This window comes from Passer montanus, unplaced genomic scaffold, assembly GCF_014805655.1.
Source record: "Passer montanus isolate IOZ18808 unplaced genomic scaffold, ASM1480565v1 scaffold54, whole genome shotgun sequence".
Taxonomy (NCBI): Eukaryota; Metazoa; Chordata; class Aves; order Passeriformes; family Passeridae; genus Passer; species Passer montanus.
The window spans coordinates 3,318,604-3,337,742 of record NW_024370374.1 but is presented as its reverse complement, the minus strand read 5'-3'; the positions used below and the strand labels follow the sequence as shown (position 1 = coordinate 3,337,742).

General features: G+C 40.7%; 1 protein-coding gene across 1 annotated transcript in view; it reads left to right on the top strand.

Annotated features, from left to right (window-relative positions):
• Positions 1-18,235, top strand: part of SPON1 (spondin 1) — a 184,972-nt gene extending 166,737 nt beyond the window's left edge. Inside the window, exons 8-16 of the mRNA XM_039725129.1 lie at positions 5,048-5,249; positions 6,519-6,659; positions 6,983-7,058; positions 7,561-7,743; positions 9,101-9,271; positions 10,336-10,503; positions 11,791-11,955; positions 13,178-13,441; positions 14,552-18,235. Of these exons, the coding sequence (XP_039581063.1) occupies positions 5,048-5,249; positions 6,519-6,659; positions 6,983-7,058; positions 7,561-7,743; positions 9,101-9,271; positions 10,336-10,503; positions 11,791-11,955; positions 13,178-13,441; positions 14,552-14,715 (1,534 nt within the window). The 3' untranslated portion in view covers positions 14,716-18,235. The remainder of the gene's footprint in view (positions 1-5,047; positions 5,250-6,518; positions 6,660-6,982; positions 7,059-7,560; positions 7,744-9,100; positions 9,272-10,335; positions 10,504-11,790; positions 11,956-13,177; positions 13,442-14,551) is intronic.
• The last annotated feature ends 904 nt before the right edge of the window (positions 18,236-19,139 follow it).

Sequence of the window (19,139 nt, the reverse complement as noted above, 5' to 3'; positions counted from 1 at the left end):
TGTCTTTTTTCATTCTTTCCCTAGGAAATAAAATAGCCAAACTCCTCTCACCCCCTCTGTTTTCTCTGCTCAGAGAAACCAACAGCATTAATGTGCTTTGCAACTTTTTATATGGATGTCAATCAAATTTCATTGGTTCGGTGCTCATGTTATGGTGGCTTTCCTTTCCCCAGCCCTTTTGGAACATACACATGTTTAAATTACTCATCAGCTAAAGTGCTCACCTGCCCTGCATTTATTCAGAACTAAAGATTCTCCTCCTCCTTCTGTGCAGCCTTGTCCTGGGGTGACAGGACAAACCTGAAACTCTGGGTTTACGTTCAGTTGTTGATATCTGTGCGTAGAACTTTGTTTCCATGCAGTGATAATAATTTCCATCACTTCATAAATGGTTTTCTCAGTAATACAACCTCTAAATATCTAATTTGCTCTGTTGGTTGCAGACTTTTAAGGGTATAGAGGAGGTAGAATGGAAAGCTCATTTAGTATTTCTGAAAATATTCTGTTTTCATGGTCCTGTAATCAGCTAAACTCTTAATTAAAAAAAAACAAACAACAAAACCAAATAAACTGTTTTCTGATCATCAGGAGATGAAAGCAGTGCCAATGTGGTCCACAGGGCTTTCACCCTTCTTCCTCTGATCAGACTTAGAACAGTTTCTGTGTTTCCACTTTTGTCTTCCTTTTGAAAAGGCTACTGCATCATCCTGGGCACAAATGAAATCAATCCCGGTACATTCAAATACATTTAAGAATGGTTTTATAAACCCCTAAGAATGGGTTTAGGGTGATTATATCTTAATAATCATCTGTGAAAACATCTGGAGAGGTGCAAGCTATTTCCGACAACCTTCCTCTCCATATGCTTATTCAGTGCATGGTAGATATCAGATTTTTTTTCCCCCTGCATAAAATCTATAATATTGCCTGAATTAGAATTTAATTCCAAAAGGGGGTAAAATCTCAACCCTATAAATGGTCTTATTACCTCAAAAAAAAAAAAAAGTATATGCTTAGGCTACCATTTGCTTCTTCTTTTACTTGCTTCATTTATTTTGCTAATCAAATATGAAACCAAAAGTAATCACAAAGTTTTACTCTGCCAAATATTTTTTTTTGCTATTTTTATTCAGCAACTCCACACAACCAGCTTCCTGCATGCTCTCTTCCCTTTCTCATGGACCTCAGCAGAACACAACAATATTGATTCAACACTCAAAAACGTGTCTTGCAGCAAGCTGAGTTTTCTGATGGTTTGTCAAAGACTTCCTTAACCCCCACCCCCAGCAGTGATAGCAACTAGGTTGTCACTTAGGGAGAAAACTTGTGAAGCAAAATCATGTTTGTGCTCTTTCAGCCTTAAAAGAGGAAAAAATATATTAAAAAAACCAAACAAAACAAAACAAAACCAAAACCCCACAGTCTAAAACACAAATACAAAAATGGGGAGGAAAAAAAAAAGACCATTTTCCTACACTGCTCAGCATATGGCATCCCTGTAGCTGGAGATCCTAATCCTGCTAACAAAAATAAAATTGGATAGAAATAAAGGGAATGGAAAACATTAGGATGCAGGATACTGCCTGGGACTTGCCTCACTCTGTGCTGTGTGACAGGAATTGCCAGCAGGCTGCTCACAGTGGAAAATCACTGTCTGCTTCAGCCAGGGAAAGCAGGGCTTCCCTGCCCCCTGGGGCTCCCAGGGCTCTCACCTGGCACTTTCCTAATGGTCAGGATTTGCTCTGCAACTCTCATTTGCCACTGGTTTTAGGCATTTATTTGTGCAGGGGAAGGAAAAGGGACACATTTGTCTCTTGCAGAAAACTGACAAGTTATTTACACTTTAGGCTTTCCTGTGGGCTTTACCAGACATGCTCAACTTGTTGCAGAAGAACACCTTCTAGAATTTTGACAGAAAAAAAGGATGAGTCAAATTCCTATTTTATCCAAGGTGTTGATGATACAAAAATGAAAAATGTTGGGTTTGGGGTGTACTGAATAAATTTTTGCATTGGTTTCCTTCATGGAGATCCACAGTGCAGTCTTAGGGCATTTTTGAGCCAGATGTGTGGCTGAGGGATGCAGGAAGAATTTAAGTTCCTGCTAGCTTCATAAATCTGTCATTCATGTGGATACTGGAAAGAGCTGAATATGTCAGATTATTAAAAAGCTAACAACAGCCCCCAGAATTTTCTCTTGTATGAGCCCAGTCTGTGCCTATCCCTACACCTGAGTAGAAGTTATGGGTGGTGCCTTAAACCAGTCCATTTCCCTAAATTACAGCAGCTCATGAAGGACCCTGGATTTTGGATGTTGGGCAACATTAAACAACTGTTGTTCAAGTTGGTATCCATACTCCTTACAAAAAACTGTCAAATTTGCATTTGGAAAATAAGGAGAGGAAGATGAAGAGGAAGAGAAAAGAGAAGCCTCCATTTGTCCTCTATGGATTTCTACTTTTCTTTCGAGGAGAGGAAGATGAAGAGGAAGAGGAAGAGAAAAGAGAAGCCTCCATTTGTCCTCTATGGATTTCTACTTTTCTTTTTTAACTTGCTACAGGATAAAAAAACAGTAAAATGACCATAACATTATCTATCTGCCCTAATAAAGGAGAAGATAGGTGATTTTTGGCAAAGTGCTCTGAATTAGAAAATTACGGCAGGCTCAAATTTACTGGTATTTAACATATCCAAAGTATTGAACGCAGAGTGAATCTCACATGGAAGCATCAGAAGATAGGTGATTTTTGGCAAAGTTAATTAGAAATTAACTGAATTAGAAAATTACGGCAGGCTCAAGTTTACTGGTATTTAACACATCCAAAGTATTGAACGCAGAGTGAATCTCACATTGAAGCATTCCTTAACTGGGTTTCAACACTGATATAGTTATAACTGAAATACAGATATAATTTAAATACAAACATATTTTTATTTAAATTAATCTCATGATGAATATGTTGTTCTTCCATGTCCATGTTAGAGATATTCTCCATCTAAAGATCAGCTACACAAACACACATCTCTCTGATATATACAATGTATTGCTTACAGTGTATTGCTTACCCTGTTTGAAATATAGAATTCCTGTAGGGAATTCTTAGAAACCCTTATAATGCAGTAAATCCTTTAGCTACTTGAAGTCAGTTAATAGGCTTTTTAAGACTAATCACAGCTCTGTGCTTGACAAATATATCAGGGTACTGCATTCACTGAGGGAAGTTGATACTGTCATCATTATTTTATGACTTTGCATTAGACAAACTAAAATCAGACTTCTATCTCTAATGAAAAAAAAAAAGCAGCAATTTGCATTTCTTTCTGGGAAAGGCAGGATTAATGACATCAAATACTTAGCAACTCTTCTGCTCAGAGTCTTTAATTCAATGTAAGATAATTTACACTGTAAGAAACCACTTCTAAAGACTCTGGAATAGAAGTGGCCAGAACATTTTGCACATTACCAAATTCTTCTTAACTTGCCTATTAAAGGGGAACTAAACATGCTAACTTTTAGATATCTTATTTTTGAAACTTTATGATAGCTACTGAAAAGTCATTGTCTTTTAGCGGTTCTGGTTTTCTTAATGTACTGAGAGTGCTTTGAGCCAGAAAAAAAACTCCCACAAATAAATACCACATTTTTATAAGCATTTGTAGGAAGAATAAACTCCTTATGACTACAGTAGAGCAGTGTCTGTGCACTGTTAAGCATGCATGGGCATTATTATTGGTTACCTAGCTAAAAAAGGAAGGACAAATAAGACTGTAAAAACGTCTCACATTTAAAATAAATGTGGTCTTTAGACACTCTGAACCAGTTTATTTTGGCATAAAAATGAAAAGAAAAAACCAACAAAACCTCAACTTGAATCTATTAACCCAAGACCTGTAACTGGGGAAAATTTGAGTTGACATCAGGCCAGAATGTAGAACAGAATTAGCAAAATAATATTTTAAATAATTCTGCATTTGTTGTTGCTTACAAGAAAAACACCATGAAGGGTTCCAGCTCCTCTTCTGCGAGCAGAAGCCTCCAGCCAGGGCTGGTTTTTTTGCCATTTTCACTGGAATGTGGGAGCTGCTGCCAGCAGGGCAGAGCCCAGGGTGATGCAGCAGATTCCCTTCTCAGGGAGAGCCCAACAAAGGCGGGATGAGCAGAGGAGTTCTCACACCCACCCGCAGGATCTGCCAAATCCTGGCTGAGCCCTCCCGGGCTGGCAGTGACCACTCATCTCTCATTCACAGGAGCATTAAAACTCTATTAATGAGTTCTTTTCTGCACACACTGTTACACTTCCAAGAACTTTTGGCGTTGAAACTCACATTGGCTTTGGGGGTGGGGGTAAAAAGTAACCCAGCAATCAAGGCATTTCTCTGCTGTTTTAGCCCTAATTTTTTGCAAGTGTTTTAACAGATGTATTTATTATTATTATCCCACTAATGCATAAGCACACTGCTGCAGCTCTGTACTTCTATATTGTCAGATTAAGTTTATTTTCTGACCCAGAGATGGGGCACTGAGATGTGTTTTAAAAACTTTTATTCTATTTTTAGTCTTATGTGAAGGGTAAGACAATATAAATATTATAATTCACACTATCACAGTCAAAAACTGTTTCCTAATTACATTATAAATGTTTCTTAACCTATCAATTTTTACCACACCATACTATAAATACCTTAAAACTAATAATCTAAAATTAGCTCTTATAAATCCTACAACATCTTTCATAATATTATTTCTCTAAAGTACCTAATCTTATTTACAAAACCATCCTTTAAAACTTTTTTCTAGTTCCATTTATCTCTCAACAATGCCTGTCCTATTCCATAACACTTCTAAATGAACGTTCCTTACCTCAAGGTTTGCATACAAATACATATTATGTAAACCTTCTATCAAACTTTAAAAATTCTCTGCAAAATTCTCTACATTATATATCTCTATTGCCTATTGAAGTGCAAACCTCCTTGGGTGATTCTGCAGGTTTCTGGGCTCATTTCCCCCTGGCTCGGGCATTCACGCTCTTCCTCTGGATTTGCAGGAGAGCTGCTCCCTCTGCTGAGTTTTCCGTGGATCGCCACCGGCACCTGATGTCCTTCCTGACCATGCTGGGCCCCAGCCCCGACTGGAATGTGGGGCTCTCTGCCGAGGATCTCTGCACCAAGGACTGTGGCTGGGTCCAGAAAGTCGTGCAGGATTTGATCCCCTGGGATGCCGGCACCGACAGCGGCGTCACCTACGAGGTACAGGCACTCTCTGCAATTTATCCAAATTATCCCCTCACAGCAGTGAAGCAGGAAAGCAGTTTGATCCATGGGGATGCCTTTATACTTTTTACTCTACGGATTTTTATTTTTTTTTAAATGAAATGCAGTTCATTTAAAGAGATGTTAACTACACTTCACTGTCGGTGGTTTTGCCTGAGTTCCCTCAGCATTGGCACTGACAGGATGATGTGACATATACCTGGGGTGTTTTCACCACGGAAGGACAGAATGGGTAAAGCTGGAAGGAAGCACACAAGTTATCCATGCAGGGTGTCCCCAGCCAGGGAATAATGTGCAATGACTCCATGATTGAGAAGGCTGAATAAATGCTTTATTAAGCTATATTATATTATATAACTCTATACTAATACTATATCATACTACTAACATACTAAAGGAAAACCCATGACCCCTTTTGGATAGTCACGACACAGCTTTGACCCAATTGGCCAATCAGTCCAAACAACTACCACCAGTGCCCAATTAACAAATCACTCCTCAGTAAACAGTCTCCATAACACATTCCACATGTGCCACACAACAGGTGCAACAAATAGAGATAATAAAGAATTGTTTGTTTTCTCTTCTCTCTCTGAGCTTTCTCATTGCCTTCCCCAGGAAGAATCCTGGGAGAGAGAATTATGTCTCTCTCTGTTCAAAGAGTATGTGAATACCACAGCAAGTCATCTGGTCCAGTCTCCCCGTTTAAGCAGGGTCACCCTAGAGCAGGTGATAGGATTCTGTGCAGCTCTTGAATACCCCCAGTAAGGGAGGCTCTGCACCCACTCTGGGCAATCTTTCCCAGGGCTTGGTCACAACAAAGTAAAGAATTTCTAATTTATGTTCACCTGTTATATTTACCTATTGGATAAACAGAGGGCTTTGGTCACAACCAAGACTTTGGGTGCCCTTTTGTACAGACCAAAGCAGTGCCATCAGCAGCTACATCAACTCCAGTCTGGGACTGTTTCAACCCAATGCCAGCTCTTCTGTTTGGCACAGGAAACTTCAGCTATTTCTCACAGCAAAGCAGAGCAAAACCACCACCAACAAAAGCCCCAAACAAACAAAAAACCCCACAAAACAAAACAAAACAAAACAAATATCCCCATAGCAGTAAGTATGAGTGTAAAGAGTTCACCTCAGACTAGAATTTTGCAGTTTAGCACTTCAGAGAAATTTTAATTTCTGCAGATTAACTATTAGTTTCTTTCATAACACTTTTTTTTTTCTGTTTGATTGCAGTCTCCTAACAAACCGACAGTGCCTCAGGAGAAGATTAGACCTCTTACAAGCTTAGATCATCCTCAAAGCCCATTTTATGATCCAGAAGGAGGATCTATCAAGCTGGTGGCCAGAGTTGTCATTGAGAGAATTGCACGAAAGGTAGAATACATATAAGTCAAATTCTCAAGCAAGTAAAAATCCACTTTGTAAACCAAAAAAAACAATCCGTTCTTTCTCCACGTTCCCTCCAAATCTACACTCCCTAACCTACCCACAGCAAAGATAATGGCAGAAAAAATTTAAACTGTCATAAGCTCTCCTAATTCTGGCAATTATTGCATCTGCTTATTTAGTGATTTTCTTTATGTACATCTGGGAATTCAAAGAGAAAAAGGTGCTGCAGACACAGCAGTGTCTCACAATGCACTGGTTTAACCCCTCATGGATGAGTTTCTTCAGTGTTCACCATCTTTTTTTTGCAGGGGGAGCAGTGCAATATCGTTCCTGATAACATAGATGATATTGTGGCAGATCTAGCACCAGAGGAAAAAGAAGAAGGTACGTTTGAAATTAGTTTGTGCACTAATGATAATTTATATTTTGTCCCATTCTCTGCTGTCACTTGTAGATAAGGTGACTAAGACAAAACCAACTTAGGAGCAAAAATTCCGCTCAGTGTCAAACAGGTTTTCATGTCTTCTGGTCTCTTATATAGAGACCTAATAGCTATATATATAATAGCTTCTGGTCTCTTATATAGAGACCTATATAGAGACCTAAAGCTAATAAACTTTCCCTTGTACAGAAAAGAAATTACAGGTATACCTAGGAGATGACAATAACAATACAGGCAGTAAAAGAAAGAAGACTTTTGGGGTTCAAATAATTTTTTTTTTAAAGAAAGTTGGCAATTTCTTTTTTTCTTCTGGGCTAAAATGGAGAGGGTAGAATGCAGAAGGAAATCATGTATTCTCTTGGAATCTAAAGTAATCACCAGCCAAGAAAAAGGAAGAAAATGGAAGACCATTTTTAACATTCAATGCCTTTCCTCACTTTTCAGATGACACCCCTGAGACTTGCATATACTCAAACTGGTCCCCATGGTCAGCCTGCAGCTCCTCTACCTGTGAGAAGGGCAAGAGGATGAGGCAGAGAATGCTCAAAGCTCAGCTGGACCTCAGCGTGCCCTGCCCAGACACCCAAGACTTCCAGCCCTGCATGGGCCCAGGCTGCAGTGATGAAGGTAACCAGGAATGGAAGGTGGAGGAGAAGAATGCCTTGCGGAGTTTGCTTCTGCTTTAAAGTTCTCAAGGATGTCAGTTGCTGTAGTGTGGCTCGAGTTGTGGCCAAGAGAAAATTGCCGAAGAACACGAATGGCAGCTGTCTGTGGTGAACTCTGCACTCTGTCAGGGCATGAACACCACAGAAGTATAAAGGAGGAGTGAGGGATGCTCTGGAGGTTTCGTGGGTCTTGGGTCTTCAAAGAGACAGGAGCAGTTTTTGGGTGTAGTAAAGTTGTTTATTGCATGAATACATCAGTCTTGAAGGTGAGGTGTTCAGAGCATTAAAGTCTGTGCTAAACATTTTCTGGCATAAAGTCCAGAGCAGAAGCAGCAGCAGTTCCCACCTTTTTTCTGCTTCTTCCTTCCTTTTATCTTCCCTCTTTGCACCCCAATACAGGGGTTTTATTAATAAACCATCCAATCAGCTAAAAACATGATTCTAAAACACCAATTCTAACGTGCAAAAGTAGCGTCAGTTCTTACCCAAAATCTATGTACATAATTTTATCTATTTACGTGGATAGTTCCATCTATTCTATCTAGAAATGCAAGCAATGTTCTGCCATGTTTTTGTTATGTCTGGAGCTAAGTTACTGAACTTTAAACTAGGTTTTAGGGCCTTTTACTAGCTAACACAGTCTCTTAAGGCACTTAAGATATATTTCTACTTACTTAAAACTAAAACTTATACTTCTGTTTCATGTCTGTGTGGCTTAATATGTTTCAGCATCTCTAGATGTTCTGATTCAAACCCTGCATTTCTTTTTCTCTCTGAGAGAGGCTTCTATTTCATGCATTCCAAAAGGATGCAGCAGAGAGGACAGTGGGAAAGGCAGCACAGAAGGGATGCTGCACACAACTGGGCAGCAGCTCTGTCAGTCCCTGTGGCTGCAGCTCTCTTCACAGAGAGCAACAGGCATACCTCTCTCCCAGGATTTTTCCTGGGAAAGGCAGGGAGAAGTTCAAAGAAAACAATTCTTATATCTATCCACTGCTCCTGGTTTTTTGACACGTGTGGAGGGTGTTATGGAGATTGTTTACCCAAAGTGATTTGTTAATTGGACTCTGCTGAGGGTTGTTTGGATTGATTGGCCAATTGGGTCAAAACTGTCTCCAGACAGTCATGGGTTTTTCTTTAGTATTCTTCAATATAACATCTCTTTAGTATGTAATTTAGTATGGTATTAGTGTAATACAGTATAGCTTAATAAAGCATTTGTTCAGCCTCCTGAATCATGGAGTCAGAGCAAATTATTCCCTGTCTGGGGGCACCCAGCAGTGGTAAATCCCCACACCTGAACACTCTCTGCATTTCAGATGGCTCCACCTGCATGATGTCTGACTGGATTACGTGGTCCCCCTGCAGCGTCTCCTGCGGGATGGGGACGAGGTCCAGGGAGAGATATGTAAAGCAGTTCCCCGAGGATGGCTCCATGTGCAAAGTGCCCACTGAGGAGACTGAGAAGTGCATTGTAAATGAGGAATGCTGTAAGTATTTCATTCAGCTTCATAAAATCCAGCTAATAGCAGGAGGACTGCCCCAAAAAATTTTTATATGAGTCTTACTGGGGTCCTACAGAGCTCCATCTTAGGCCTTGTGCTCTTCAATACCTTAATAAATGACTTGGATGCAAGATTGGAAGAGTTACAAAGCAAATTCCCAGATGATCCAAAACAGGGAGGAGCTGCTGACTCCCTCAAAAGCAGGAAGACCCTGCAGAGAGACCTCAACAAATTAAAGAACTGTGCAATCACCAGCAACATGAAGTCCAACAAGGGAAGGTGCTGGATTCTGTACCTGGGATGGGGCAGCCCTGGATGGACAGACAGACTGGGGAATGGGATGCTGGAAAGCAGTGCCAGGGAAAGGGACCTGGGGGTCCCTGGCAAGCTGAATGTGAGCCAGCAGTGCCTTGGAGCCAGAAGGGACATCCCTGTGCTGGGGACATCCCTGTCCTGGCACAGCAGCACCAGCTGGGCAAGGGAGGGGACTGTCCCACTCTGCTCTGAGCTGGGGCAGCCCCACCTTGAGTGCTGGGGGCAGGTTTGGGTGCTACAATATAAGAAAAGTTAAGAAGCCATTAGAGAGTGTCCAAAGGAGGACACTAGGATGGTAAAGGTTCCAGAGGAGAAGCCGTGTGAGGAGCTGCTGAGGGCACTGGGTCTGTTCAGCCTGGAGGAGAGGAGACTGAGGGGAGTCCCCAGTGCAGGTACAAATTCCTCATGGAGGGATGGGGAGGGGCAGGCACTGATCTCTGCTCTGTATGGCAGTAACAGAAGCCAAGGGAATGGCCTGAAGTTGTGTCAGGGAGGTTTAGTTTGGATATCAGGAAAAATCTGGGCACTGAAATAGAGTCCCCAGGGAAGTGGTCACAGCACCAACCTCATGGAGCTTGAGAAGGGTTTGGACAGCACTCACAGGGACACGGTGTGACTCTGGGGGATGGCCCTGTGCAGGGCCAGCAGCTGGACTCCATTATCCTTGGGGGCCCCTTCCACCTCAGCTGATGCTGTGACACTGATGAACAATTTTCTCTGCCCACTTTGAACAGCTCCCAGCAGCTGCCTTGTCACAGAGTGGGGTGAGTGGGATGAGTGCAGTGCCAGCTGTGGCACGGGGATGAAGAGAAGGCACAGGATGATCAAGATGACTCCTGCTGATGGATCCATGTGCAAGGCAGAAACCACCGAGGCCGAGAAATGCATGATGCCCGAATGCCGTGAGTGAAAGGAGTTCCTCTCCCCTGTCACCATGATATTTTATGAAAATCCTTTGCTAGGGTTTTTCTCCTATTCTGGCTGAGAAGCCTCAGAAAAGAAATGCAAACAATAACTGTCTGATGGCTGAGGAATGTGGTCTGGACATTGTTCACCAACAGGTGCATCTTTCACTGGTGCATGTGAGTTGTTTCTAATTAATGACCAATCAAAGATGCAGCTGTGTCGGACTCTGAGAGTCACAAGATTTTGTTATCATTCCATTCCATTCCTTTCCAGCTCTCTGATGGATCATTTCTCTCTGTCCTTTTTAGTATAGTTTTAGTGTAGCATTTAATAGAATGTAATATAATATAGTAAATAAGCCGTCTGAAACATGGAGTCAAGATTCTCATCTCTTCCCTTGTCCTGGGACCCTCAAACACAACCATACTCCCCTGCTCTGAAAAGAAACATCATTTCTGACGTGTTGCTCCAGCACACAAAGAACACAGCTAAACCAGGAGCAATGCTGCTTTTCCTTGTCCTCCTTCAAACTGGGAGAAAAATCTTAGGGATTGTGCATTAATAGCACATTCACTGTCAGGATGAGAGCTTCAGTAAAAAGTATTCAGTGGTGTTCTGTTGCTGTACGACCCACACAGTGGTGTGTGTACCAGCAAGCCATACCTAAACAACCTAATACCTCTAAGTTAAAAATACAAGGTATATTTGACCATAAGGCTAGAATAAAACACATAAAACAGTGCCCTCCCCTTTTAACCCCTGAAAATTTCAGAAATTGAGGTGTTTCTTTCGTACAATCAACCAGCCACACCCTTACTGTCACTATTAATTTCTTATTAAATGCTACATTTTCATCAGAGATAATTTTTAAAATATTTTTGGTAGATTAAATATGGAAGTTTCACTTGTTAGACTGAATTAAGTTGACTTTCAATTCTATTCACTGCAACAATCTTTTTTTCTTTTTTTTTACAGAAGCTATGATTGAAACATAGCTCCTTAAACTATTTATTCCCCAGGTGCACTGAGACCCAGCAGATATGATTTAGATACAGGAAAAGATAGCAAAGACATTTAAATCAAGCAAGCCTTTCAATTTAATATAAAGTTTTCTGAGCTTCTTCAGTAGCACCATTCAGCTTGTGACAAGAAAGTATAATTGGCTGATGACAGATAAAACGCATTTTCCACCTGTGTTATTTTCAAAATGTATACCTTCATACTTTATTCATAGGAAGAAATCATTAATAATAAGAATTCATTACCTTTTTATTTCCTACCAGATACCATCCCCTGCCTGCTGTCTCCCTGGTCTGAGTGGAGTGACTGCAGTGTGACCTGTGGGAAGGGAATGAGAACCAGGCAGAGGATGCTGAAATCTGCTGCTGAGCTGGGAGACTGCAACGAGGAGCTGGAGCAAGCAGAGAAATGCATGCTGCCAGAATGCCGTAAGTTTGGAGAATTCCCTGGGAAGAGGAGGCTAATTATGTGTAAAAATCTATGGATCACACCTCCATCACCACTTCTTAGACAGGCAGGGTATCAAGTGTGCATTGTTTAAAAAAAAAAATTATTATTATTATTATACACTTTCAGCAACTGAGAGCTGAAATACGACTGGGTCTTAAATTCAACTTGCCCTACATCACCCCATGCTAATTCCCAATATTTCCATGGGAATACAGCTCTGCATGTTTAACACACTGCAGCTCCAGGCAACTCCCCGCTAGGAAATAAGTGAGAATTATAAAACTTGGTTTATCACTCCAATGCAGACAACGTGCCAGGAAATAAAGAAGAGTTGAAATCACCTGTGTGATTCTTCCAGCTCAGAAACAGGACAAAAGGGGCTTTCTCCACCTTTGATACACCTCTGAATGGTATCACTTTGCAACCTGCTACTGGATGGTGTGAAGGCAGCTGCAGAGATGTTCTTTACCTTACTCCATTAAAATCCCCTACTTCTTGGGTAGAACAAATTTCTGGTTGTCAGTCTTTGTGAAGTGTGAGAGCCTAAGGCACTGCTGAATGAATGAGATATGATTGCCTTTAGCATCCTGTTGCCAGCTGGTTTGTGAGGTTGTATCACAAGTTACATTATTTTTCACAGAAATTATTGGTTAAAAAGGCTTTTACACTGTAATTGCTCATTCAGCTTTTCTTAAATTATGTGAAATATCATTTTGATTTTTATTCACTGGGGCTATAAGTGTTAGGCAGTGCTGAAAGGTGAAGACTTTTAAGATATAATGGTTTAGTGAATATGGCTTATTGCGTAACACTGCCAGCAAAGCAAGGCTCAGATCTCAGAGGTAGCAAATTATTTTTAAATATAACTCAATTTTCAGCAGCTTTTCATTACAAAACAGACAGATGGGTGGGAAAATTGAAGAAGGCACAGGAGAATTATTTATATGTTCTTTGTAATTTTAGTGATCTGCCAGCACCACTCTTGAAGAAGAAATCAAAAAGCGTGTCAAATAAAACTTCTGCTGGAAATGGACTCAGAAAATTCTGACATGCAGCCTCCAAACAATTGCTGAGAAGACTGGAGGCTTAAGTGGAGTCTTTGTAGTTGGGGTGCAAAGATTCATCAGGCACATCTGTGTGTTTCTGCGTTTACACCTCATGGATTTTCTGTCATTTTTTTGTGTTTCCTATTCCCTGCAGCCATCCACTGTGAGCTGACAGAGTGGTCCCAGTGGTCCGAGTGCAACACCTCCTGTGGCAAGGGCCACATGATCAGGACGAGGATGATTAAAATAGAGCCCCAGTTTGGGGGAGCAGCCTGCCCTGAGACCGTCCAGCGCACCAAGTGCAGAGTGAGGAAGTGCCTGAGGGGAGCGGGGATGGAGAAAAGGCGCTGGAAGGAGGCCCGGGAGAAAAGGAGAAGCGAACAAGCAAAGAAGAATTTAGATAGTGAGCAATATCCAGGTGAGTGTGGAACCACTTTTAGTGGTTTTCTGCGTGACAGTGATGCCTCATGAAGGCTGCACTAGAACAGAGACTAGACAGAGATAAAGAATAAAGTAGGGATTTATTAAGAGGCCTCAGTGGATCCACCTTGGGCAACACAAACCAAAATGGCCCCAAAAATGGACAGCTGCTCACAGGGTATCACACTTTTGTAAATGTTGGTCTATTTGCAGATTGCAGTTCATTGTCCAATTCCAGCTGCAGCCCCTGCAGTCCCATCCTGCTTGTTTTTCTCTCTGCAGCCCACGGGGTTTGTGCTCTTGGGGCTGAGATTTGGATCATTTGTCCTTGGTGCCCAGCTGGAGCAGGAATTGTTTTGTCTCCCTGCTCTGTGCACAGAGCTCACCATGCCCTCATGTGAAGCTCAGAAGTGCACACTAAAGCAGCACAGAATATGAAAAATACAAAAGCTAAAACCTGAGGCATCAACAGGAGTTTGTGAGCAGCTCCACCACATTCTGTGAGAGCATCTTCAGCTCTTCAGTCAATAAAACACAGCCACTTGCAGTGCTTGCCCATCACCAAAATCACCCAGCCTAAGCTCAGGGCACCATGGAGAAAGGCCCACACCTGTCCATGTCCCAGCACTAAAAATATTAAACTTTACACTTGGCAAAGGACTGACTGCAGTTTCTGCAGATCTGGGTGGCAATCTTTACATCCTGTTAGCTCCAAGCATTTAAAATATTTGTTCCTGGATCCAATGCTGAATTTCAAAACTGAACTCATTTCCACCTCAGCAGTCTGATTCAGACTCAGGCTGCTCCAGGAGATCTGCTCAATCTGCTTTTCCAGTGGGAGAACCAAGTATCACCAAGTACTGATTCTTCAAATCAACAAAACATATCTTGTGGTGTATTTAACATTATCTGGCTAGGAATTACTGCTAAGTTGTGGCTCATGCTTGTCTGACATTTAACCATTTCATCATTTTTTCTGTCTTTTGTAATGTAAATAATAAATTTCTTTTGGTTTTTTCCAGTGTTTGACAAATGCAACTGGGTTACACTTAGTGGGGGTTTCTACTACTAAAAACTTAACCAAATCACTTTTTTTTTTTCCTTTCAGTTTGTAGGATGAAACCATGGACTGCTTGGACAGAATGTTCTACTCTCTGTGGAGGTGGAATTCAGGAGCGCTACATGATGGTAAAGAAGAGGTCCAAAAGCAGTCAGTTTACCAGCTGCAAAGACAAAAAGGAGCTAAGAGCATGTAATGTCCATCCTTGTTAACAAAACACAAGGTTCCAAGTGATGCACTCCGAGCTAAATGGAAAGTCAACCTTGGTTTGTTTTTTTTAGAACAACAACAACAACAAAATATAAAGTGTATATTAGTTTTCATTTTTGCAGTGTGGTTTGCTTTTTAGTCTTGCTGGTGCAAGAAAAATATTTTATAAATATTTCCTCACGGATTTATGCTGAGAGTAAGTCTTTGGTACTCCAGCCAGCCCTTAATGCATAAAAATAGTGAAGTCATGGTGAGTTATTTAACTAAAATACAGACACATCTGTGGACATGGAATAGCCATATAGAAATACCACTTGTAAAGACATGGGATGCATGCATATCAACAAAACTAAGTTAAAGTGACAGGAAGTTTCATCTGTGGGAGGATTTCTCTCTAGATTTGATTTTGAAAATCCAAAGCAGTGCCTCTGTGATTACACAACTATGCCAAGGAGTAATGTCAGTAATGCTGGTTCAATAACATTAAAGGTGCATGTTTATCTTTTTACAGTATTGGGTTAAGCTGATAGTTATTATTATTATTATAATCCTAAACACTTCTCTTCACATGGATGCTGTGGTCCATGCAAGAAAGTCTTTTTTTCTTCAAAACTTAAAAAGGAAATAATTTTTGTGGTTCAACAGTGATGTCTGACCACCACACAACAGCAGTCAGGACAGCGCATAAAGAAAACATGCAAATATCATAATATGTGTACAGTCCATTGCCTTTCAAAATGGACACAGAACTAGTAGAAACTGGTCCAGAGGGCTGCAACAGCTGTGCCACAGGATGTCTTCCACGTGAGGGACACTAAAAAAATTAGATTCAGTTTCACAAGGATCTTATTCACAGGAGAAGAGGGAGACAGGTTTATAATAAAACAAGAATGGTAGAGAAAAGGTGAGCCAGCTCTCATGCATCCCTTGAAACTGAAATGAGCCTCTGAAAGGAAACAATGACAGTCTAAAAAAAACCTGATTATAGATTGGCACAAGAATACATTTACAGCAGTGCCATTTCCGCCTCTTTTTACTCAGAGCATAGGGTAATCTAAAAATTACTAAACTTTTGAGAATTACCTATTTTGGATATCCTAGCCAGGGTAAGTGCCCTCCCTGACTACTTAAGTGATTAAAAAACTGCCTGAGATTAGACAATACCTTCTCACTCTTCTATTTGCTACTTTGCCCCATCTCCTGCAGAGTTTAGCTCTCATTCCTTCACAGTCAGGTGTCACCAGGGAGACCCTTGGGCCCCACTCACTACTGGAATATAATCTTTTCCTGTAATTTGATTTTCCTGTAACAATCTAACATTAAGAGGGGAAGGTGATGGGTTACCTCTTGGTCCAGGCAAGGCAGCACACCCCTGTGTCTCTTCTGAAGTAACAGCAGTGCACTAAAAATAAAGATTGTTGATGCCAACGCTTAAGCCTGAGAGAAATGAATGGTGATATTTTTTTTTAATATTCTCTAAGTCAGCCTTAAGTAATTTACTCACTTCCTTAGCACTTGGTCACTACCCTGAGGACCTGACAGCTGGGTTTTAAATATTGCTGTGCACCACAACCCTCTCAGCTGTTCATCTTCCCCATCACCACCACCCTGGGGATCCTCTGTACCTGAACAGCTCGTTGGGTGGTGGCATTAATTGTGGGGATGTTCATCAGCATTTCCCCAGTGAGCACTCCAAGGGCTGCTTAGCACTTCCACAGCCATCACATCCCACCCCCTCTCAAGACATTTTACTGCTTTCTGCAGATTTGGAGTGAGGAAAAGGCCAGGGAATAAATGGAACCAAGGGCAGTGTCAACCATCTCCTGCTGCTGCTAAATGAAATGGGTGCACATCCATAGCCAAGCAAACCAGGAGAAAAAAGAATACAGCAAGGTTTAATGCTAAAACCAAACATTTTACTTTTTGCACAGCTTGGATCACTTAATAATATGAATTCAGATAGTTTTCCTCCTTGTGCCTGTTCAAAAATTGTGCAGTTTAGGTCTCTACAGCACTGCAATTACAGCAAAGCAGCAAGATTGTCCCTCAGTAGTGCATTTAGGACCTTACATTTCACTTCTGTGACCAAAAATTAAGAAAACCCAATAAAAAAAACCCAGTGGAGTGATCTAGGTACTGGAGGAGTGACCAGCTGAGCATATTTTGGGTGAAGAAACTGCAGAGAAGAGCCACAAAGATCAGTGCCAGGGTCTCAGCCAGGGCAGAGAGAAGAGCCATGTCTCTGGCTGAGCTGACAGAGGATGTCCCAGCTGAGGCCATTCACTCAGAAAAGTAATCTTTGGCCATAAAATGTGGCTTTGAAGGATCTGTGAGCCTGGGCAGAGGGAACAGAAGTTTCTCCTGAATGGAAAAATTGTGCTGAGTTCAGGAACCAGATTTATCCCATCAACCACTTGTCCAAGATTATCTTGCAAAACCATGCCTGTTTCAGCAAATAATCAATGAAACCCAGTGTTGTATTTTCATTTTCACATTGGTTCCAGTTCATCAAGCTGCTTTGTCTGCTAAATACTCCCTTTGCCAAAGGTCACATAGTCCAAATACACTTATAGAAAACATACAACACCTTTCTGAATATGCCCACAAAATTGTCCATTAAAACAATCTGGCATTCCTTTCCCTGTGCTTCTTACTAATTTGATTCTCCAGATTTTTTTTTTTCTCTCTCTCTTTTAGAAGGCTGTTCAGTGAGATTTCCAGTCATTTCTCTTAGGCTCATTTAAGTTCTGAATGTTCAAATAGCTTTTTTCCCCACCTTGTTAACAGACGAAATGACAAGGTAATTGCACCGGGTCAGGAATGTGTGACCACTCCTGCTTCTCTTCAGCTCCTCACACTTGTTTTTCTGTTGAAACATTTTACAGATCTCTTGTCTTTCTTCTAACTTGATACATGGGAAACATTTAGGCTTGTTAAATTTTGTATAAAAAAACAAAAAACCACGAACAAAAATAAACTAAGGGAAAAAAAAAGGTTGATTTTCTATTCAGAACAAAAAAGAAAGAGCTCTGATATACAATATATAGAAATCTTGCATTGTTACTGTAAACTTTCTAGTAGTGTAATAGGCACTGGTTATCAGTCAATAAAAATAAGAACTGTTATTGTTCTGATGTCCTGAATTATCCTGCTGAACTCAAAGCACAGATGTCACACCAGTTTTGTAGACCTCAACTGCCAGATCTTAGCATTGTGAGTACCTTTTTTTTCTAATATACAAAGGATAGAATCTTTACACACAATAAAAAAGAAAAGTTAGGGGCTTAACAAATGTACAGTAGGACTCTGTGAGACACATGAGTTAAACAAAATTTTGTTTGATTGCATTTTTAGATTTCCTTTGTTGTTTTTGTTTGCTGTGGAATCATGAAAAAGCTACCATGAACATTTCTTACCAAAGTCTTGTGTAGATGTTTTGTAGCTGTCTGCCTAACACATTATTATTATTATTATTGTTATTATTATTATTATTATTATTTTGGAATACAGACATCTTTACTATGAATTTTACACTTGTATGAGATTCTGTTCAATTAATATGATTATGTACACCAAAAAAACCATTTATTAATATGAGTCATGGTTTTATTTACATTATACTCCTGTTTAAGGTCCCAGGATATCAGGAGTGAGTGGATTTTATTAGAACCGGTTGTTCTTTCTACTTGGAAGTTGTTTGCATCAAGGTCTTTGTCAAATGGTTTGTTGTTCTTTTGAAATCACAGGGTAACTTAGGAACATTGCATAATGTATTTGTGTATTATTCTCATGTGGGTTTTGTTGCTGTTGTCAGTTTTTAATAAAAGAGAAACTATTTAAAAGAACACATTTTAAAGCCTGGTGGTACATGAAAGGAAAAATCATTAAAAATAAGCTCTCAAAAATCCTGAGATTTTGTGAAACTTTCGACAGATATTTTGTGCTACTGGAAAACTCTTTTGGAACCCTGTGGGTCTGAGTGTGCCACTGATAATTACCCAGAAATCATGGAGGTGAGGGGGCCACACAGCAGTGCTGCTGCTCTAGAAATCCAGTTGTCTGGAGCACTTGCAGCCAGCTATAAACAACCAGTGTGTGCACAAAAAAACCCCTCTAGCCCAAAACTGAAGAGTAACCAGGCTGGGGGGAGGCTGGAGGTAGTAACAGAAATATGCTAAAAATCCCTAAACTCCTCACTACCACGTTTAAGGCACTTCAGCATTCTTTGCTCCATGTGCAAACCCATTTAATATTTTTATTGCAACACTTTCAACCCTGGGACTCAGCCACTTTATGTAGTGTTGTGCAAAAACAAAGCAATTCTGTTGAGCTGAGTGATACCAGGTTCTGTCTCCCCTGCTTTCCACAAGACAGAACAATTTGTGCCATAACTTGTAGGTTCTCTGCTTCCTTTTTCTACCTCTCT